The sequence below is a fragment of the Drosophila suzukii genome, chromosome 3 (genome assembly GCF_043229965.1).
Source record: "Drosophila suzukii chromosome 3, CBGP_Dsuzu_IsoJpt1.0, whole genome shotgun sequence".
NCBI lineage: Eukaryota > Metazoa > Arthropoda > Insecta > Diptera > Drosophilidae > Drosophila > Drosophila suzukii.
The window spans coordinates 92,195,514-92,217,843 of NC_092082.1; the positions used below are offsets into that span (position 1 = coordinate 92,195,514).

At 41.4% G+C, this 22,330-nt stretch overlaps 2 protein-coding genes across 7 annotated transcripts in view; one reads left to right on the top strand and one right to left on the bottom strand.

Annotated features, from left to right (window-relative positions):
* Gycbeta100B (guanylate cyclase soluble subunit beta-1-like) overlaps nt 1–22,330 on the top strand; it is a 50,709-nt gene that overhangs the window by 25,513 nt on the left and 2,866 nt on the right. For all 4 annotated transcript variants that reach the window (XM_065865198.2, XM_065865200.2, XM_065865199.2 and 1 more), the window contains exons 16-17: nt 1,037–1,194; nt 17,066–17,656. In XM_065865198.2, coding sequence (XP_065721270.2) covers nt 1,037–1,194; nt 17,066–17,378 — 471 coding nt within the window. In that variant the 3' untranslated portion in view covers nt 17,379–17,656. The remainder of the gene's footprint in view (nt 1–1,036; nt 1,195–17,065; nt 17,657–22,330) is intronic.
* On the bottom strand, nt 927–15,093 carry stops (SOCS domain-containing protein stops). Of its 3 annotated transcripts, none has more exons than XM_065865202.2 (9): nt 14,913–15,093; nt 14,040–14,474; nt 12,044–12,143; nt 10,764–10,873; nt 10,607–10,710; nt 7,413–7,508; nt 4,554–4,710; nt 4,032–4,150; nt 927–1,668 (listed from the first exon to the last, which is right to left on the bottom strand). In XM_065865202.2, exons 2-9 carry the CDS (start codon nt 14,256–14,258, stop codon nt 1,224–1,226), a joined length of 1,350 nt encoding a protein of 449 aa, XP_065721274.2. In that variant the 5' UTR covers nt 14,259–14,474; nt 14,913–15,093; the 3' UTR covers nt 927–1,223. The 3 variants fall into 3 exon arrangements, with proteins under 3 accessions (XP_065721274.2, XP_070852406.1, XP_036675350.3); XM_070996305.1 differs by having other exon boundaries at nt 15,068–15,082; XM_036819455.3 differs by lacking the exon at nt 14,913–15,093 and having other exon boundaries at nt 14,040–14,501.

Genomic DNA, 22,330 nt, shown 5'->3' on the forward strand with positions numbered 1-22,330 from the left:
TGGCATCTTGCCTGATGTTTAATAATACACCAGTAATTTTCCAGAACCTGTATATTAAATAGATTGGATAGTGTTCCTTAAGTCCCTAGGCATTTTTAGGGCAAGAACCAGCAGCAATTAGGAACACTTCCTTCTATGTCCCGGAATTTATATGAATTTATAAAGTCTTTAAGTGCCTTACCTTAAAGGTAAATATTTATTTAAAAAGAGAAAACAATGTTCTGTGTATTCCTTGCCAAAGAAAACCCCTTTGGAGTGCTAACAAGTTTATCCGATTTCTTCGTTACTTAGTAAGAGGAAAACTGAGTGATTGACTTCTGTTTCGCAGCTCACTGCTGAATGATTCATCAGCAATTCAATGCACTGATTTGATTTGATTTAGTTGCGAAATTCTTTCTCGGTACGACTTTGTGCACTCTTGGTTTCGGGTATTTTCCGCTTATCGCATTCCACCGCCTTGGCAATTAGTTTTATGTAATGTTTTTCTGGTAATTACAAGTTTCGTCCTTCGTTTTTATCTCCGAGCTGTTGGCACATTACCCATTTACACATATTCTCTTGGCTCTGCATTTTTGCGAAGGAACCCTCGCTTTTCCCGGACTTTTCCAGGACTTTCGCTTTTGGATTTCAGCATCGTCACCTACTAACAAGGACCTTTGGTGGGGATCTGGGTTGGGATTTGCTCGCTTTCTCTTTGCTCGCCGCTCATTTCGTTTTAAATTTAATTAAAGAAAACTTTTTCCTACTGCTGCTGCAAGTTTTTGGAAAGTAATTGTGGCAACTTTCGCTTGGTTTTTCCAGCTACATTCCGTTGCGGTTGGTAACTTTTTCGGGTGTTGATGATGGGACTTCTGCCGGCGAAAGTTTATTAGCGCAATGAAGTGCCCTTTTAAGATCTGGCGAGGCCTGATAAATTCCCTCACAAATTCAGATTATAAATTTAGCCGAGGCCAGGCTCTTCTTTTATTTTCTAGATAAACACTCTTACAAATTCTAAGATTATAAATTCTCTGTTTTTGGTCCTTCGTTTTTTCAGCAAATCACCATAGGCATCCATTCCGGCGAAGTGGTGACCGGAGTAATTGGCAACCGAGTGCCGCGTTACTGTCTATTCGGAAACACGGTCAATCTCACCAGCCGGACGGAGACCACTGGAGTTCCGGGTCGCATCAACGTCAGCGAGGAAACCTACCGGTGAGTGCTAGTCTTGGCCATGTTTTTGGCTATCTGGGTTCCCCGGGCAGGGAAATTGGCGGAAAATCGGGATCGAAATCGGGCGGGCAGGCTGCCACGTAGGCGGCCACAGCCGCTTTTTTGGCCTCCTCCGTATAGGCTCCATCGCCAGTGGCCACGAAGGCCGCCAGAGCAGCCTTTTCCGGATCCGTGACAGCTTGTAGAAGTTGCACGTGGTTCTCACTCTCATCCTCACTTTCCTCCGCACTGCTGATGGTCTCCAGGCGGGGCACCTCACTGCCCAGCTTGCATTTGGGCGGGGTCTTCCCTTTCTGCGGATCCCTTTCCTCCCTATCCTCCTTATCCTCCTGGGCCTCAGGTCCTTCCAGCTCCTCCATGAGATCGATATAGCGCTGCAAGCGCTTCGGCAGCCTCAGAGTGTCGATGCCATTGGGCAGTTGATTGTGCTCCCTCAGGACATCCCGAATGCAGCAACTGGAAAATGAATTCATTTTGTTTTATCTTATTTAAAGCCTTTAAAATGTTTTTTTATAATTGTAAGGAATCCCCATATGGTTTCATTTGATTTTAACGAGCTTTTGGAAAAGAGAGAAATAATATAATATAGAATACTTCCCAGCTCCCTGCCAACTTTTTTAAAAGTATGATTTATCTTTAATTTGAGTTTTTTTTAACATAACTTCTTGACTTGCCTTTCCAAAGATGATAGCTTGAAAATAGTTCCAAGGATTGACATCATCCAGTCTGCTCAAGACTTTTCGGTATACTTTTCTCGCCTTAAGGCATTGCTTCCGTCAATCTCAGCGGGATTTTTCATAAATTAATTTAAGTTTCACACAATGAGCTCATACGACGGACAAAAAAAATCCGCGCAGCAAACAAAGTTCATGTGCTTAAAACTTTTATCGTGAGTGAAAGGCAGCAAAAGTGAAGAAAAAATACGGGCAGGAACTTTCACTGAAGTTGCCTGCGAAAACTAGAGGAAGAAGTTAAAGTAGCGGATATTGGTAGCGGATTCTTTTTGGCCCTTCCACTTAGAGGCGCAGCGAAAGCTTTGGAGAAAGTTTTCCCGCTTCCCAGTTTCCCAGTGTGTGGAGCCGACTCTAAAGTGGCTTTTTGATAACACGGCGAACGGGGCGCGGGAAATGGTCCGAAATTCTTGGGAAACTAAGCTCCAAATTGGCGTCATAAAACGCAGGGAGGGCCCAACAACAACATGCTAATCGGCTGCCGGGGGGATCCATCCAGGAACTCCGCAGTTTATGTCCATGTTAATTTGTCCTGTCAAGTTTCTCTGTTCTGGCAATATTTTGGCTTTTTTATGGCCACCGAAGACAAATTCGCCCAATCAATAAAGCAAGCTGACACCGCCTAGGGGAAAAGAAATGAAATGATGGGCCGGCGGAAGTTGCTGAGCAGCCATAAAGGGAGGAACAAAAAGCGTTGCCTACTTGTGGGCGCCACTCCGGAAGTCAGGATATCAGGGCGTATGCGCAATCTGCACACTCGCCTCGAGACTCCAATTTTGGGTCAATGCGAAATGTAATGCTTTATGTATCCACTCCGTGAGATTTGCATAAATTGAAGTCGCAAAATGGCAGGCAGACCATATAAATCAAATGCAAAACCGTCATTTCGAGACCAGTTTTGAAGACTCGACAAATGGGCGCCAACTCAAATACGGTGGAATGTGTCGTGTCAGAAAATCAGTTCAGAAAGTTGTATACTAAAGATATGCAAGTTAATTAAAGTAATAAAATAACTTTTCTACAGAAATATTTATTCAATAAGAAACCTAGTTTTCAATAATCCCACATTAACATAAACATTTTTCTTTAAATTTTAAAGCCTAGACAAAACTTCAGTAAGGTTTATTTTATAGTTTCATTATGAATTTAATTCAAATTCATCAATCTAAATAACCAGAAAAAAACCTTTAAAGAACCGTGACCATGCCATGTATCAATTTAAAGCAATATCCCAGACCCAGAACCTTACTGTGCGAAATGCAGGCCAAGAGCGCGAGTTTCCACATCGCAAACATTGGCCAGGGAAAACAAACTTGCAAACAAGCTGCCAGAACGGGTTCCCAGCTGAAACGAGAGCCAAAGTCAATGGACATTTTTGTGACACGTGAACTGGGGGAGGCAAATATATTTGTATATTTGTGTACCCGGCATCATCGGGTCACCGAGTGCTCGGCAAATAAGTGACACATATGTGTACCCCGCATATAGGGTCCCACATGAACCTTATCAAAGGCAGACGTCAACTTATCGAATTAAAACGAAAGGAAACTTCTCGACTAAACACCGATCAAAGTGGCAAGGAAATTCGCATCGATTTAATTCATTAAGTTGGCCGACATTTGACTACATTGTGACCAAGTTAGTGAAGCGAACGGGAAAGTTTCGACCCCGACTTTTGGATACAATACATGAAAGAAGGCGGCCAACTTGCATTAAGCCGCTTGACAAAGGCGGCAGACGAGGGAAACTTGTCAACTTGAGGCCCAGACAGTCTGTCAGTTTGTCAGTGTGTCGGTTTGTCATTTTGTCAGCCAGTCAGTTGGGCTCCTGTCTTATGCTTATTTCATTTTTGGGCTTATCGCCGAATTGTCTGCCCGTAGGAAGTTAAGCAAGCGTGTCGGACCTAAGCCAAAGTAATTGAATAAAAAAGTGAAACTTATTATGGCTGTCGGACTCCATTCTCCCGGCCCTAATCTCCCTTTCCAGCCGAGGAAGACGTGGGCGGGCAGCTCATTGTTAGTCACAAAGTCAAGTGTTCGAAGGAGTTTCCTTCCCCTGGGAAAATTACAGGTCAAAGTTGGTAATTACCGGCATAAATGTCGCAGACTGGGCACTCCGTAGACCTGCTCCCTGCCAATAATCTTGTCCATCAACAGGCGGCCATAGCGATCGAAGAACATCTCTCTTCGGGAGGCGTATAAAAGGGGCTGGAACAGAAAGGGGGGGTATGAGTTAAAGGACATGCCTGGGAAGTAATATAAAATTAAGATAATATTGACTTGTGATGTGTATGTTACCTTTATAAAATAGCTCGTTATAATTTCTTTTAAATAAAAAATTGTTGAATACATAATTTGAAAGAGTATGGTTTGTTTGCATATGGAAAAAATTATATTTAATTAACTTATGTAGAACTTGCCAAACTAAACTCTAAGTATCCATAAAGTAAACTTCAGTTACGAACAAATTTATATATATAGTTTCCTAGATGATGTTTTCCATTATGATTTTCTCCCAGCAGAAAGTTGGAAATGACTTTTTTATTTGTTTTCTCTGGCTATGCACCACAATAATTTCTTGTGAAAGGAAATTATGCACCCCTTCACTCACCTTAAAGGGCATCTCAATCATGGCCACGTTTCGCAGCAGAATCTTGAGGCACATGACCAGTTCGAAGCTGTAATTGCGGCCATCCTCGATGAGTTTGTCGAGCAGCGCGATAATTACGGAGGCGCCTCCGTCCGGCGGCTGTGGTGCGGCACCGTATCTGCAACAGATGGAAGGGGCGGCGGTTGTCAGGCGGGGCGTGGCAGCGGTCGGGAGTGGGTAACTGTTTGCAAATGAGATACAAGCTGCCAGCACGTAGTTGGTTTGCTTGCGGTCAATGCCGAAGGGTCGGAGGTCGGGGCGGCGGGCGGCAATAAATGCTAGATGCCCCGATAAACACAATGTACAAATGAAATAATGAACAGACACGACTCGCGGTTGTGTCAGTTGCACACGAGCACACACACAGTGGCAGAGAATGTACACATGTACACCGGGAAAAATAATGAAGTCATTTGAAAAAAAAAAATTCTAAGGTTAACAATAGACTTCCTTGATTGGTATTCTTATAATCGTGATTGATAATTTAAAATTTATTACATTATAGCAAAATGATTATATGGAAAGAAAAGGGTCCAAAGATGAAGATTTATTTGGAGAAATCTATAATTATTCTTCCTTGACCTCCATTCGGCACTTGGCATCTTTTTAAAAAATGAATGGAAAAAAAGGGAACCTCTTTATAAATGGTTCCTGAAAACGTATTTTATTTAAAAATACTATAACAAGCCAATATACAATTTAAACTAAAAAAACCTATATTTAAAACCAATATTTATAACACTAGTCCCTCGAACTTCTCTCACTGCACGCAGACAGACCTGAGTGAATGGCAAATGAAGTGCAAATTGCAAATGGCGCCGGCGATGTTGTCACATTTTAAATTGAAAATGTTTGTCAAAATCTCCGCCCAGCGCTGGCATTTGTTTCTCCCGCTTGCTGGCTGATAAGCCATCTAATTTATATGTTTCGCTTATTTATGTGGCGTCATATAAATACTGTCTGCTTGCCCGCCGAACAAAGTCGGGCGCCACACGGCGTACGCGCAATTATGCACTAGTAAATCAATTTGGCAGAGAAAAAAGAAAAATGCGAAAAAGGAATACATCTCACCGCATTCATTTGCATATTTTATGGCCAATTCCAAATGAAAATGCAGCAAAGCGAAAGGCGAAACGCAAATTAAAACTCACACAAAAGCGAAACAATATCGAAAATTTATGGCTGCATCAGCATCAGTAACTCGAAAAAACAGCAGCCGCATCTGAATGGAAATAAAAATCAGTCGAGTTGGAAAGGCGACGACGCAGAAACCGAAACAGAAACAGAAACAGAAACCCGTAGCAAAAACTGGCAAATCCCACCTCCCAAAACCTCTGGGGAAAGTGCTAGGCAAATGACGGGGGAATCGGCCGGCGGGGAATTGGCAAGCCAAACTCAAACATTTGCCATCAATCGAAGCCATTGCAATTGCAATTTGCTCGGTGCAATCAGCACAGCTGGCGGGAATCTCAATCTCATGCCGAATCCCGAATTCTGAACTCTGAACTCGGAATCCACAGCTGGCCTCCGCCTATAATGCGAATTCTTTCCGTATTACGCCCCCTTTTGAGAGGAGGAATTCACTTTTAATTTTGTCGGCTTACAAAGGGGGAAATAATGTTGCAAATTGTTGGGGGCGCATGGAATTCCCCAAGAAATTATTTGCAATTTAATTTGGCAGCGATATTGGAGTATTCTTTTGGCGGAGGCCTTTGGGCGCAGTTCGAAATGAAATTTATATTTTGCAAGGTCAAGTACAGAGAAAGCCAGATCACCTAGACATAAAAAACGATAAATCACCTAAGAGTATGTTTTAAAAAATTTATATTTTTTACTAAATGATTTTATAATAAAATGATTTTTGTGGCCTCTCCAACTTTTCCTTAACAGGGGAAATAACTATTTTAATCTAATAAAGTCTAGTAATTTGAGGGCCACATAAACATTTTCTGGCAAAACTTTTTATCTGCCTCAGAACAAAATAAAAACTTTATGAAGCACTACAAGTTTTAAAAAGCGTATTTCCTGCTCCCAAGAAAAATCACATAAAATATGCCACTCAAACCGAGGGACCGTCGGAAATTGAATAATTTTTTGCGAAAATCTTGATCTAATGAAATTCAAGCTGCCTTCCGCCAGCCGTCGACATAAAGTTCGACAGCTGAGCATCTCAGGCGCAACTTGCTGACAGAAACTTTGTTGTGACTCGCCTTTTTGGCCTGCAATCAATACTTGCATTTTATGCAAAGCATCCTTTTTGGCGCTGCATCAAAAATTGAAACCGAAGCCAGCAAAATGGCGGGGCGGGTAGGGGGCGTGGCCGCTGTGATATCAAGTTAGGAAACAATAAATTGCCGGGACGGCGAAAGTCAAGGACGAAGGACGCAGGACCAAGTCGAAACTGCAGGCGTTTACATATAAATTTATGAATCTCGGCTGAGGACCCGAGTGCATGCTCGTAACTTTTTACAAGCTGCTTTCTGTGTTTTTTTTTTGGTTTTTGGACCATGAGACTCGCCGGAGACCGCCTTGTGATGCAAATTCGCTTTGGCAGCGACTTTCATATTTAATGATAATTTTTCCTTTTATTTTCTCTATCCCATCCTTGGGTTTTTCCTCGCATTTTCTTGTGGCTTCGCGAGCACTTGCTTATGCTAAGCGTCTTGTATTTTATGTTGCATACATTCCGGCGCCGCCAAGTGGCGACCGCTTTGCATATTTCTCGCTAATTGAAGTGGCAGTCGCTGGCACTTTCCCCTCTGACCTCCGACCCTCTGACCCCCCATGGCCCGGAAGTACCCGTCCCAGGATACGACTTACCTCAGCAGTATGAGCAGCAGTTCGGGAGCGTTTGCCTGCAGGGCTATGCGAAGCGGCGACGACTTGCCACAGGACTCAATGGGGACATCAATGAATCTGCAAGAAAATAAGAACAAAAAACCGGATACGGATAAGTCAGTGTTAGACCCACATTCCGGGGGAGTTTAGGCCACTCTTTGTGGCCGCTTTAATGGGCGACCAGCATCAAAATGGGCTTCGCACATTAGCAGGACTCGCAGGAGCTGGCAAAATGAGCCTGGGCGAGTGCCAGACCTCAATTAAGTTGCTCGCTTGTTGCTCATGGCCCTTCCTTCAGATAAAATAGGAATACACAGGGAAAAATATACTGACAGCACTAAAATAAGCCATAACTCCTTAAAACGTTTAGCCCATATCATGTTGAATGTTTGATATTTTGTCACTCTCACCCTAAGCAGAAACTAATAGGATTTTGATATCACTTTAAATGGGTCTAAAAGTATGCAACAATTTATTTTCATACGGAATTCTTTCCGAAAGTCACTGATCCCTACTTCCCAGCATACTTTTAGGCACTTTTATGTGGGGTTTCGAACCCTATCAACATTAAATTTTAGCATTATTTGGTTACTTTAACTAGCTAAATTGTTATTTCTGACACAGAAACTTGTAATATTTTTCCCTGTGCCCTGTGCTAGGTTGACATTGCGTATACGTAATGTGTTGTGTGAGCGTAGGGCGTTTGTCTCCATTCAGGCATTAGCATGTACAATGCACTTAAAGCACATTTGCGACACACTACACACACACACACCCACGCAGGGCTTTTATGTCTACGCATAAAAGTAGGCAAATAAAAGAGCAGAAACCACAATAAACCGGAAGTAGAGGCAACCCACACAGCAGACGATAAGCGCATTTTGAGCCACCATCCACTGACAGCTTGGAAATTGGCTTGGCAAATTCATTTGCGTTTTATTGGCAGCGATAAAAGCGAGGGACCCTGCAAGAATCAAGACATTCGCCAATCGCATCCCGTGGCAGGTTCCTCAATGGCCTTATATAACACCTCGTGGCTGGAACACCCACCGCCAGTCGGAAGTGATTTGCCCCCTAAGTCAAACATTAACACTTTAATCAGCTGCTGAGTGGGCTGACAAATCAAATTTCTGTCTAATGGTCTGCTTAGCGGAGTCTTAGCCGGGATTTAATGTTAATGTCTTTGCCATACAGTGCGTACTTTGTCCTGAGCCAAGGCAAAGTGTAAGAGTTATCAACTTGTGCAGCTTTGCATTTGAGGGGAAAATAAATTATTCCGAGTGCCATTAAGTCAGCAGGTGGACTGGCACTGGATTATGCTAAATAGTAGTGAAATAATGCAACTAGCTTTTTTAAACCACTTAAGCTGTGCAATTATTAAATGCAGTTATGAATAATGCATGAGGTTCAGTTGACGAATGGGCTTTACCGAAAAAGCGGGGAATCACTTAAATGAAAAGTAGAGGTTTTAATTGGAACCTGGAATAAATGCATTAACTCCTTTCCTTTTTTTAACCAATAAATTTGAAATGAATAATATCGAAGTAAGACTGCTTTAAAAAAATCACCCGTTTTAAAATCTCATATAAAGGTGTCTAAAAGTATGTAGTGAAATAAGGTACGATTACATTCAAATTTAAAATAAATAGTTGCCTACTTTTAGACACTTTAACAGAGCTTAACTGTGACTGCCTTAGCTTACTAGAATCTAATCAGAAATATTTTGCCATTGCTCTTAGCGAGTGCTCACTGTGGTGGGAAACTTTACCAATATGTTGCTCTGCTCAGCACTGATTTATGCAGCTCCAACGCATTTGGCCGAAGCGTTTATTGTCACATTGCTTGTTTTTCACAGCTCCCCACTCACACCCCTACACCCACACCTCACACCCACGCACACACACCCGGATCCCGCCCACACATACATTTGCAGCTATTAACGCTTATTCATGACTTTGGCTGTTGTTTTGCGAGAGGGCATCATAAATGTCGTCTTAATGTTTGCCAGTCAGTCTCTTTTTTTGCCTTCTGTTTGTTTAAGAAGCGCAAACAGTCAACTCTGCAAAATGGTGTGCATGTGTATGTGTGTATCAGAAGGGGGCGGGATCCATCTGTGTGGATTAGTGGGCGTGGTGGGGTTGAGAATGCTTTTGTGCGCTTATTACACGCATTTTTGACTTTAATCCTCCGGAGTGCCGGCGAACAAAGCCGAAATAACAAAAGGTTTACATCGCTGGCTGTTGGTTTTCAGCTTATCGCATCAGAGACACATGTGGGGAAAGGCGGAAAATGGGAAATGGGAAACCCCCAGCAAGCAAGCTGCAAATGAAAATCTTAATTATACATGACACCAGCAGAAGTGAGAGAAAAGTGAAAAGCCACCGCCAGTGATTGAGAGCCATTCTCTGTGCGAAGTGTATTCGTAGTCGTGTCTGTGGTTGTAAATTGTCGCCATCTTTCACTCAATTATAGCAGTCACACACATGTTCAGACTCACACACACAGCCACAACAATGGCTGATGTATTAATTTAATTAAAATCCTTTCGTTCCTCTGGTTACTCTTCACTTTCACCCACAGTTCTCTTGTATTCCCACGGGTTATTTATAGTATCTTATTGTTACCGAAAACATTATTATTATGAGGGAAAACTCGCAAACAATTAGGGTTGGTTAGCGAACATGGCATTGGTATTCTATCTAAGTGGTATTTTATTGGGTGACCTTGATGTAGCTATAAAGCAGTGTCTAATTTTCCCGCGGGATTATAGTGCGGCAGATACGGTTCTACCTAAGAATCTAAAATTTGAAGCCGAAGTTTGGAAATAATTCGTAGGAGTACACTAAAAGAGCTAAAAATAAATTGTCATCCTTCCACAATCTACCATTTCAACTGATAGAACTTCACAAACGGCTTACAGTTCTTAGTACTTTTTCTTTTTATTAGTTCAGAGATGTAAAAAGGTTTACTTTGATTTTTAAAAGCATAATCCCCCATAAATTTCCAAGCACAAAGGTACAAAAAACTCTTTGGGGGAATAGAGACCTCGGCAAGTCACCCCGCCAACTATCCAATTAACCCAGCTAGTGCTAAAATGGCTCGAGGCAGCAAAAGAGCGCGACACATGAAAGTCAGGTGGAGAAAGCGGAGAAAGTGGAGAAAGGATGAGCACTCACCTGAGCTGTCGCTCCTGCTCGAAACGCGGAATCCAGACGGGCAATGTGAGCTGTTCGCGTGTGGCGTGCTTCAAAAAGTAAACCATCGCCCGGACATTCTCGTGCTGCAAACAAAGGGACTTACATGGTCGTCTATCCCAAAGAGGGGTTATCTCACCTGATCCTGGAAGTCACTGCGCCAGCCGGCGATGAAGTGCGGAGCATGTGGTCCAAACAGGGCGCCCAGGAAAATCCGCTCATATGTCTTCTCGCACTCATAAATGGCCACTTTACTCCGAAAAGCAGGATGTAAATTGAGGAAAATAGAAAAAGCGCTAAATTCAGAACGTTGTTCTACGAGAAGTTTTATATAACACCGGATTAGAGCTCAAAATGATACCATAAGGGTACCATAAAAGTTACAGAAATTTTTTAGCCATTAATTACCTTGGTAAAAGAATACAGTCTTGAAATATGTATTAAATAAATAGTAATAATATAATATAATATGATACATATATTTAAGCTTATATCAAGAAAATATTTTTATTTAAACTTAATTTTTTTATAATCTAAAATGTATTAGTTCCTTGATTTAAAATGCTGTTTCATTAGTACTTTGATACTTGAATGCTGTGAACTTGTCGGAAGATTATTAAACTTTTATGTTTATGCTAACAACGTTCCAGAAAAAATAATGTCATAAAGCAAGATTTGTATACGCTTTTTGACCGAGCTCAGCAGAATCCTCGGGAGCGGGGAAAAGGCGGTTAAATAATGTCATCAAATCGCAGCGGCAGCAGCCATAAAAAAGCTAATTACGTGGCTGCACTTGTTGCTGCTTGGCCGACTCCTTTGGCTTTCGGCTTTCGGTTTCCTTGGCTTTTTTGGCACAGTCCCGAAATGAAGTCAGCGGAAAACGGAAACTGGCCAAAATGTTTGCCAAGCCAAGGGCAACAGAGGGTAAGGGTTTGGGTCTGGGTCTCGGTCTGGGTGTCTAAAAAACCCAGTTCAGCAACAAAGCAAGTGCGGACAGGACAAACAAGGAGCAAGTTTTATTGCACACGAGTCCAGATCCCATGACAGTGGGGCTTGCCATTAATTTCTGGCACTTTCATCCGCTCGCAAAAGTTTACGCAGCCTTTTAATTAGAGACAGCCAGTATACGTATACGCCCCAAATAACTTGCAACACTTTAAGGCACTTTACAAGTTTTACGACGCAGCAACAGCAAAACGACATTAGCAACACTTTCTTAACGCAATTAGCAGAAACACGTGATTAAAGTTGAAACTGCCTGCTTATGGGCGTAATAATCTGATGCGAAGGGATAAAATTCATTAAAATATGCAAAGCAAACGGCAACGCCCAAAGAGCTCACAGGAATGTCGAGCCACATGCACAAACACATCCATATGCATATAAATTAAATTATTTAGTTGGAATGGGTTTACTTACCCAGCAGCTGAACGACCACCTCCGAGTCCCGAACTCCCCAGTCCCAGCAGGTGCGCAGGCCGATGTACAGGATGTTGTGATACTTGCCCATGAGGCAGACCTGGGAATGCAAAAGGAGGTTAAATCCCCACTGAAGCACTACTTTTTAAGTTATAAATAATTGCCATACGGCAGGCAACTATTTAAATGGAAAGAAAATTACATTTAAAGCGACTCGGGAACGAGAAAGCAATAAAAAATGGATGTTAAGAGCCAATCCCAAGAAATGTGGAAAAAAGAGCTATAAACAGCTAACTTCCCCTCAGTGACGTTGCTCGCTTTTGAGATTTTAATGTAGATGATTAGAGAACTTAACCACAAACTCAAAGATGTATACCAATTTTGAAACGGTACCCATTTAACAAAGTTATAAAAGTTAGAAGTACAGTTTTGGGTTCCCATTCTGAAAGCCAGTGGCAAAAACGGAAACTTCGATCATGAAAATGGGTCAAAATGTTGACCCTCTTCAAAACAAAATATTTAAATGTAGAATATTAGAAAATTCAACCACAAACTCATAGAGGTATACCCCGTCCAAATCGAAGTCCAATAACTCAAGTTATGAAAGTTAGAAGAGCAGTTTTGGGTTCCCATTCTGAACTCCAATGGAATTACGGAAAAATCGGACATGAAAATGGGTCAAAATTTTGACCCTCGCATAAAAGAAATATTTGAATGTAGATTATTAGAGAATTTAACCACAAACACAAAGAGGTATGCCACTTTAAAATCGGTGTCCAATTACCCAAGTTATGGAATTTAGAAGTGCGATTTTGGGTTCCCAATCTGAACCCAATGGAATTATGGAAAAATCAAACATGAAAATAGGCTAAAATTTTGACCGTCGTATAAAGAAAATAATTGAATGCAGATTAGTAGAGAATTTAAGCACAAACTCATAGAGGTATGCTACTTTAAAATAGGTGTCCAATTACCCAAGTTATGGAATTTAGAAGTGCGATTTGTGGTTCCCATTCTGAACTCCAATCGAATTGCGAAAAAATCGAACATGAAAATGGGTTAAAATTTTGACTCTCGTATAACCAAAGTATTTGAATGTAGATTTTTAGGGAATTCAACCACAAACTCATTGAGGTATCCCACATCAAATTCGAGATCCAATTACCCAAGTTATGGAATTAAGAATTCTAGTTTTGGGTTCCCTTTCTGAGAACCATTGGAAGTACGGAAAAATCGGACATGAATATAAGTTAAAATTTTGACCCTCGTTAAAAAGAAATATTTAAATTTATATTATTAGAGAATTAAACCACAAACCTAAAGAGGTAAATCGGGATCCAAATTTTCAAGTTATGAAATCTAGATGTCGTATTGGGCTTCCATTCTGGACCCCATAGGAAATACGGAAAAAGTCGGGTTTAAAACTTGACCCTCATTTAAATGAAAGATTTTAATGTATTTGTATTAATGTATTAGCAAATGTAATTACAAATTCATAAATGACTTTGGCTGATACTTCTAATTATTCATGCTTTATTTATATTTAGATTGCCATACGGCAATTGCATTAAAAGAGACTTTTGCTGTTTTTATTCAAAGAAATTATTACATTTATTTTACTTTAAAAGAGCCACAAATATTTTCATTTAATTAAATGTGAGCCTTTTGTGTATGGCAAAAAGGGTTTGTGTAGTTCAAGTGGCATATGCTTCCAAGAAATTTTGAGGTATTGGTCCACATTCAATGGCATACATTTTACGGAACAATGAATGGTGTGTCCTTCAAAGTCTAGACCTTTATTTAATAAGTTTGAAAAATAAATGTGGGGGAAAGGCTTTCCGTTCTGGCAATCTCTTAGTACAAAACAAGAAGCTCTTATAAATTCAGATTTATTTAACTGAGTCCTGATTAATTCAAAGTAATGAATAATAAAATTATTTTTCAATTATCAAAACTACATACTGATCAATGGAATAAAATTCCCTACTGAGCCCACCTTTCCGTTCTGCTCCTTGGCCATCCGGTGGAACCTCATGGCCGCCGTCACCGCGATGGCGGCCACCTCCTCCGTCTGGGAGTTCTGGCCCCCGCTGCAGCCCTTGATGATGGAGCTCAGGTGGTCGAGGACGTCGCGCCGGGACTGGCGGTCCTGCAGCCCGTTCCGCGAGATCTGCTCGAAGGTGTCGTCGAAGAAGCACTCGAAGATGTAGTCCATGACCAGGTGGCGGCGCGGTGTCCGCCGGTTCCGCTGGTGACTGGCCCGTTCCCCGGGATTCCGCCGCAGTCGTTCCCTCGCCCGCAAACGCAGCCGTGTTCGTGACTCAGTTTCCCGCCGGAAACCGTAGAAATGTTGTGGCAGTGGCAACCAGCAGCGAACCCACACAAATTGGCTTTTTAATTGACTTACCAGCCGCTGGAAAGCCTCTAGCAACTGCGAAAGCATAGTGCAAATACGGTATTTAATGCACTCAAAGTGGGTCAATATTTAAAAAATTAAAAACAAATATTTCCCTCCAAAAGTTTTAAATTCCGTTTCGAAAACAAAACTCCCGAACCGTTGAAGCCAAAGAGTCACAATGCACAAGAAGAGAGTGTTTCAAACAATTAAGGGTGACTCTCTTTTTGGTATTGATTTTTTCCAGCTGGCAATGATGTGCTGGGAGAACTTTCGACAAACATAAACAAATAACTAATGAGCAGGAATCATCAGTAAATTAATTACTAAAAAGGTGGACTAATTTGATAGAAAATAGAACTATTTGCATTTAATATATAGGTTTTCAGAACAGTCTATCCACTTTTAAAGGGCTCTTTATTTCCATGAACCCTCTTCACATTCCCAGCAATTGGCAAACAGGTGTTTGATTACCAGCCGACAAGTATTCCTCTATGGACACTTCAAAACCCGAATTGAACTCAAGTACTCCATTGAAATAGACTCGAATGGGTTAAGCTAAAATGCTGACTGCATTGCGAAATTTTCTCGCATTTTTCCGAGCCACTTATTCACCGCACGCAACTCACACACAGTTTTCCACCCCGCTCCTCAGCCGCCGCTGGAAAACTAAACAAGAAAGTCTAAATTCTGAAATCGCTCAGCTGTTTTCCGACTCTCTCACTCTCTTTTGCTTTTCTCTCCTCTCTTCTCGTAGAGAGCGTTAAAGGTACTTAATATGCGTTTCATAAACATAGGTCCGAATTAAAATACCATTTAAAAAATAGGTGTGCTCACATTCTGCTATAAAAAAATACATTTATTAAATACCAATGACATGGCCACAATGTGATTGTGTTTAAGCTTTTCTACGGCTGTTTAAATATTGAATTGAAATAATAATTGGTTTGTAATTAAAAGGATTAAGTTCGCTTCAACAAAGATCAATTTATTTTGAATGGTTTACTTACAGCCGTTTGTTCTCCTGTGTTTGCTTTTCATTTAAAAAACATGGTAGAGTAAAAACATTAATGAGTGCATTTCGTTAATTCATAAGAATTTATTTCAGAATTAAATGGTTTTTACATGGCTATTAAATTTAAATGCAGATAGTAAATGACAAATTCAAAAACACTAAAAGCTTTGAATCTGTTTATCATTGAATTTATCTTGGCTACGCTGGGTTCAATTTTCATAGAATTGTAAATCTCCCTTCACAAATTGCATGGGTAAATAAAAAATATTCAAATGATTTTGTTTGCAAATTTAAATAACAATTACATTTTTTGGATAAGCCCTAAACACAACAAATGTCATTTAAAACACCACTTCAATTAAAATGTAAATTTTAGACAATATTCACGCGCATTGTTTACATGTTTTTCTATACCCTTTTGGCAATTACTTTTTGCCTATGCGGCACATATCAATTCGCACGTAAATTATTCAGGCACTCGTTCCATTGTTGGCCGTATTTGCACGTTTAATATTTGGGCTGACAATTAAGCGTTGGGTAAATATTTAAGCACTGTCATAAACATTAATTAAGAAGGCACACACGCAGATCCGGAGATGATGGCTGGGACAAGGGATAATCACGTCTGGCGAGGACTTTTCGGATCCTTCGCCTTACTCGCGTATGCAAATAAATATGGAAGGGCCTTCGGATCCGGGTAATCAACTCGAGTCCATTAAAATACTGTCAGTTTGTGCTGGTCAGCCAGAGAAAGCAATGTTTTCACCTGATCAGAGCTCACCTGGGCACTAATTAAAAGGGCAATGCAATTGTGGCCATATGCCGGCCATCCAGGCCGCAAAGGTTGCGAATAAATTGAATTAAATGCGTATGCAATCAGCGCCGTATTGGCGTAAATATATGAGCCCGAATAAATGCAACAATGTGCGGTTCGGCTGGTTGCGGATTGTGGGCCAAGCGGAAGCGGAAATGCACAAAAGCCAGGCGAAATTTTTATTCCGTTTCCGCTGGCCATGCGGCAGCCAAATGTGCGGGCAAATAAAGCGCAATGAGCGAATTTACATAATTTCTGGCGATGCAATCTAAAAGCTGAATAAGCGTGTCCCACGGTACAAAATTACGACCGCAATTTATTGGCGTGGAGATTGAGAAAAATATGGCCCACGAGATATACATCATTCAGAGTGCATTATATATATCAACTCAAGCGAACTTCGCCGCGGAACTCAGTAACTCAAATTTATGGGAGAACTTTAACAGTCACATTTCTCTGGTGACACATTTTCTAGGAACTACCATTCACTATTAAATTTATATATAGGTTGAAAACATTAAGGGCCAAAGAAGTCCCTTGAGTTTTGAAATCATTTATAAAAGTGTATAAAACTACGCAGTGAAAAAGCGAACAAAATGCTGTCGTTCTTTTAGGAATCTTTATTGCCAGTCAAAAAAAGAATCGGTTTCTGTGGCTACATGGGTTGATTCTTTTAGCAAACCTAAATCAATTCTGTGCTAAAACCTAAAATTAAATATTATTTTTGGGTGGATATAAATCAAATACTTTTCCAACATATGTTCTCTATCCTTACATTCCCTCCCTCCTTTCTTGCAGGCTCCTCTGCCTGGCGATCAACCAGGATGATTCATTCCACTTGGAGTACCGCGGGCCGGTTATCATGAAGGGCAAGCCGACGCCCATGGACTGCTGGTTCCTGACGCGTGCCACCAGCAGCATTTTGGGAGGCACATCCTCCACAGCCGGGGGCGGGGGTGGCGGAAACGGGAGCCTGGACTCGCCGCTGCTGCAGCCCACCACCCCGACGGCCGGCGGGACGCCCATTGGGGGCACCCAGAGGGTAGCAGGACATGCCAGTGTGTCACGTACCTCGTCCTCGTCCGGAGCAGGAGCGGCTGGGGGCACATAGGAGATGTGCAAGGACTCGTCCTGCTGCTGCTGAAACATCCTGTAAAGTTGCCACTGCGTGCGTGACTCCATCTGTCCGAAAGTCTGCGGCTAAGTCTGCAGGTCCTTGGACCACTTAACCACTTCATTTCTACTCCTTTGTGTTTGTCATCCTGCATCCTGCGTCCTACATCCAGAATCCTGCATCCCAAAACCCAAGTGTGTGTTCTTGGCATTGTGTGATTGTTGCTGCTGGCACATTGCGGCCGGAGCTCGAGGAACATCGGATCGTTGTGCAAGGTAATTTATGTTAATGCTCTCCTATCTGCAACCATTCAAGCCAACCCATCCCGACCAACCACTTAGGCGAGTCACTTTACAAATGATTTACATATCTTGTGTGTGCACTGAGGAAACAATCATGGGAATTTAAAACTATAAAGTAGGGGAGATACTATTATACAACGAAAACTTGTTTGGGCTTATTAAATTCCTTAAAAGATAGATCTTATTGAGTGCTTGAAAATATATACATTATTAAAACTACCTCTTCAATTCAGATATCATAAAAATAAATATATAAGCGGATGCTTCGTTCCCTAATCGGTAATGATTAATCTGAAATGCTTTCGTCTGTGCAAGTAATTTATTCCACATTATCATGTCATTTTCTCCCAGCCCTCGAAATTAGCCTGAGCCCTTCAGTGGCCTTATCTGGACAAATTCTAATGCCAGCCATAAAGAATATTTTGTGTCGGGACAAGTTTCAACCCACTTGGCCCAATCCGTTCGGCAGTAAACTAGATAAGTCCAAAACAACTCAATATAAAAGCCATAATATGCCAAACGGTTAAATATATATCTCTCTCTTGAACTGCAAAGGATTTTGTCAACATTTTTGCCAGCGAAAGCGCAAAGCCTTTCGTCCTGCCACGCCCACACTGTGGCCCTCGCCCCCGCCCACATTTTATCATCGAGCTGTGATGCTGGCATTTATTCTGTGTGTTTTTGTTTACAAAGTTTTGGCCAACCGAGCTGCAAGCGAAAGAGTTCTGTTTCAGCCGAATATACCGCAGAAAGGAGCGGATTCGGGTTGATCGGGGCTGAACGACTGGGTTGCGCATAGAATTTAGCACATATTGCGAAAACAAATATTTGACATGAGCAAACGGGCGAACAAGCTCAAGGTCCTGTGATCCAAAGGAAGTGCCACAGCGAGGGCCGTTCCAAAATCAAGGATTAGCTTGTTCAGGACAACCTATTGATATCCGAAATAAACAATGCGATGCCATATATTGTCTGTTGATATAAACAGTTTATATAAATTTCCTAATGTTGAAAGTAGCATTTGGTAACAAGGAAAATCCCAAAAAATATATTTAAAACACACATATCATTTTTTGAGACATAACATAAGTATAATATTAAATTATGTTTTAATAATATTTTAATTCTTAAGCCCACACTTAAAAGACTCACATTATCCTTCAAATATTTTGTGTTCCCACAAATGTTACTAGCAACCCTCGAATCTATTTTTGGCCAAAACTTTGCTTAATATACAGTGTCACTAAGCGTAATGAAATCGCATTAAACGCACAAACCCATTCACATATAAGAAAAGTAGCACGCCACAGAAAAAAAGACTTGCAGGGAAATTGGGCTGTCCCAATTTTTCGCTTGGCATTTTAAGTGCACATATATCGCCATCGGCTGTGTATATCTATCTATATCTATCCTTCAGATATGTGTATACAGCTGCTTATGGCCTCGATATGGCGCACATTATCGTTAAATGCCGGAGGCAACAACAAGTTGGCATGCAATTTGATGACTTGGAAGTTGGCAGGCATTTTGATGATGCCATTCAACTGGCAGAATTGTGGGCGTATGTAATTCTGGATGCCTAACGATGGCTCGTTAGAAATGGATTAACATTGATTAGTTCTTATGCCAGGGCGCTGGAAAAACCGCAGCTGAAATTTCCCTAATTAAATGCCCCAAAAAAGTCCAGCATTTTTAATAAATCCGAGCATTACGGGGCTCCCTTATTGCTCATTGAAATTCATGGAAGCCAGAAATAAAAGTACAAAATACCCAAAAAAAGCTGCCTGATTTGGTGGCAGTGGCACCCAGTAATCCAGACCGGCTTGCTTCCGCTCCTTTTCCTCTTCCCCTGCCCTCATAATTTTCCTCATTTTTCCTATTTAGTCTTATTTATACTTCACATCCGGCCTGTTTGAAGGGGAAGTTGTTTAGGGGATGCGGTGGCTGCCTTTTCCGACTTTTCCCTCATTTAAGTTGGCCCACTTTAAAGACCTTCGGCGAAGGGATGCATTGGCCACACAAAACCACTTCAGAATTGTAGTTATTTTTAATGAGCGGCGCCTTCGATTGCAGTGCTAGTTGCCTTTACAGCTGAGTTCAAAATAATATGGCATAACAGGAAACAAATAAATACTTATAAATAAATATATAACTGAAATTTATAGCTCAAATGACTAAATTTCCAATGACAGAAAGCCAATCCGTCAATCCTTAAACTCCTCTATAACTAGTTCGGTTTTATTTTCCATGACCATATTCTGTTTAATACATCTGTATACATTCAGAAGTCTCCATCAGCTTTAATGAGCCTCAATCTCGCCTCATCAGCTCCACTTCAGAATCATTTATCATTCGGCAGACAGATGTATGAAATACACATAAACTGGAGCAAATTTATTCGGTCCGCAACAAAAGAGCGATTTTTCTTTACATTTCCGCATGATTGGGAAATATGGAAATAACTCGGCTGCCATCGACCTCGCACAATTTCCGTTTCCTGTGCGCGCTAACATACAAATCCGGATATCGCAAAGAATGCCAATCAAATAAATATTTACCCGACTAAATACGGCATAAGCTCTTATGCGACAATTGGTCGTTGGGCGGTGGGCGGTGGGCGTGGCGTTCAAGGCCGGGGCATCTTATTAAAAATTAAGTTGAATTCCCAGTGACAGGCGTGCAAAGTTTGTCAGCTGCAGGGAGAAAGACCGAAGACCCGGTCTCTGTCTCATTTAAAATTCATAAAGATGGAAATTATGATTGCGATGAGCCGACTCGACGACAAAATGTCAGAGGCAAAGGCTTCTTTTCTACTCACGGTCCCAAGACGAATAAATAGGGGGTTGAAAAATAGGAGAAGAATGGAAATTGTGTGACATAATAACGCTTATTTAGTAATAAGGCTGATGCGGCGATAATGAGACTCTAGCAGTTGAGTTACGCATACGCCACGTGCTCCCTAAAAAGGGTTGACCTGTGAAGTTCCAAATAAATTACTCACATGTTGGCACACTGTCGGCATTCAAAGGAAACCCGTTCCTCATTGAATTATCTCATCTCCTCGCTTTTACCTGGCACAGAATTCGAAGGGTGGAAAATTTGCAAGGTTGGGCCAAAGTTTTTCCTGCTTGCTTAGTTTTTCGGGGAGCCAACATAAAAGTTTTCCTATTTAGATTACTGTCGACTGTCAGTTTTGCCAAAGCAAAAGCCAAGGCAAAGGCAGAGGCACACAAAAAAGTTTTATTGCCCTAACTCGAGGGGTTTATTAATAAATGATACAAGGATGCAGGACATTCTATGGCCAGGTATTCATTTGGCATGTGTTAGTCCTGGGGCAATTTAGTAGCAGCAAGGACATCTCAAAATCCTGGCCATTGTCACCGGCAGATCAACATTGGCAGGGGTAAACAGGCGAGGCGTGGCCTAATCGAAAACTCGGCACTAATTTCAATTAAAGTTGGAACGCTTGCAAACAGGCAAACATTCAACTGCAGACAGATGGCGACATTAACTGACTTTCTCCCCCTTTCTCCACTTCTTCTCGCCACAAATAGTTCCTGGGCAAACGGACGACTTCGATGGCATTCATTTGCATGCCGCTGCAAGTTGCAAGTTGCAAGTTGCCACTTTGGCATGCCCACAGTCGATGGGAAAATCAGTCTACTTGCCTCTAAATGCTGCCGACAACAAATCAATTTGAGGCGGGTTTACCATACCAAATTGAGCCGGATCGTTGTTTATACAGTTGGTAAGGAGCAGTCGGAAGTCCCAGTTGTTATGACAGCCGGGGACTTAAACTTGAATGCATTCCTACTGTGTTGCATCTGCTGGAAGGCTTCCAAGTGCCAAAAGTGGCAGGGAAAGGAAGCCCGACAAAATCCAATATGCATAAATAAATGAGAAAATTAAGGTCGCTGTTCAAGTAGTTTCTGATTTTATTAAGATAAGATTATTTATTATACACATAGTTTGTGAAAAGTATCTTAAAATAAGTACCTTTGGGAATAAATTTCAATACTGGTGGTTCGCGCAGAAAGTGAGTAGTATTTTGTAATATAAAGGTGTCTAAAAGTATGCAGCGAAAAAGTCATCATTCGAAATGCATCCATCTACCTTCAGGATTCTAAATTTATTGTTGCATACTCTTAGACACCTTTAAAAAGGATCTCAAAGCCCCAGTGGTTTTTGCGGCACCCATAAAGTTCTCCCTTTAACTACACCATTTTCCATTTGCAATGCTCACCAGAGAAAATATTTATTCCCGAGCGCGAATATATTTTCCTGAACATCCTCTATCAACGTTGAAAATCGTGTGAGCATGAAGTTTATGCTCTTTATATCCAATCGAATGCAATTTGCCGCGAAAACAGTGAAAGTGGAAAAAGGGAAACAAAGTAATCTTGGAAACGCCCGCAACATCAATATCGGTAACTTTCCATGGACCATTTTCCGATTCACTTTTCCCGGCTCGATTTTTTGCTCGACCAACGCATTTTCTCTGCCGATTTGCTCTTTTTTTTTGCAAATGCCGCTCGACAAAGGCGTAAACTTTTCAGACAGCAAAGGGGGTGTAAAGTTGGCGTATTCCCCACCCCTTTCCATCGCCCTCAAAGCTTCCCTTTTGGCCAACAGAGTGTGTGTCCGTCC

Bases quoted from the DNA above. Each gene is read 5' to 3' on its own strand.
- stops (XM_036819455.3), bottom strand. From the start codon at position 14,486: ATGCTTTCGCAGTTGCTAGAGGCTTTCCAGCGGCTGGTAAGTCAATTA. The intron at 7,509-10,606 runs GTGAGTGCTCAT...ATTTTCTTGCAG, and splicing joins GAGCAGGAGCGACAGCTCAG to ATTCATTGATGTCCCCATTG. The intron at 1,669-4,031 runs GTAATTACCAAC...TTCATTTTCCAG, and splicing joins AGTCTGCGACATTTATGCCG to TTGCTGCATTCGGGATGTCC.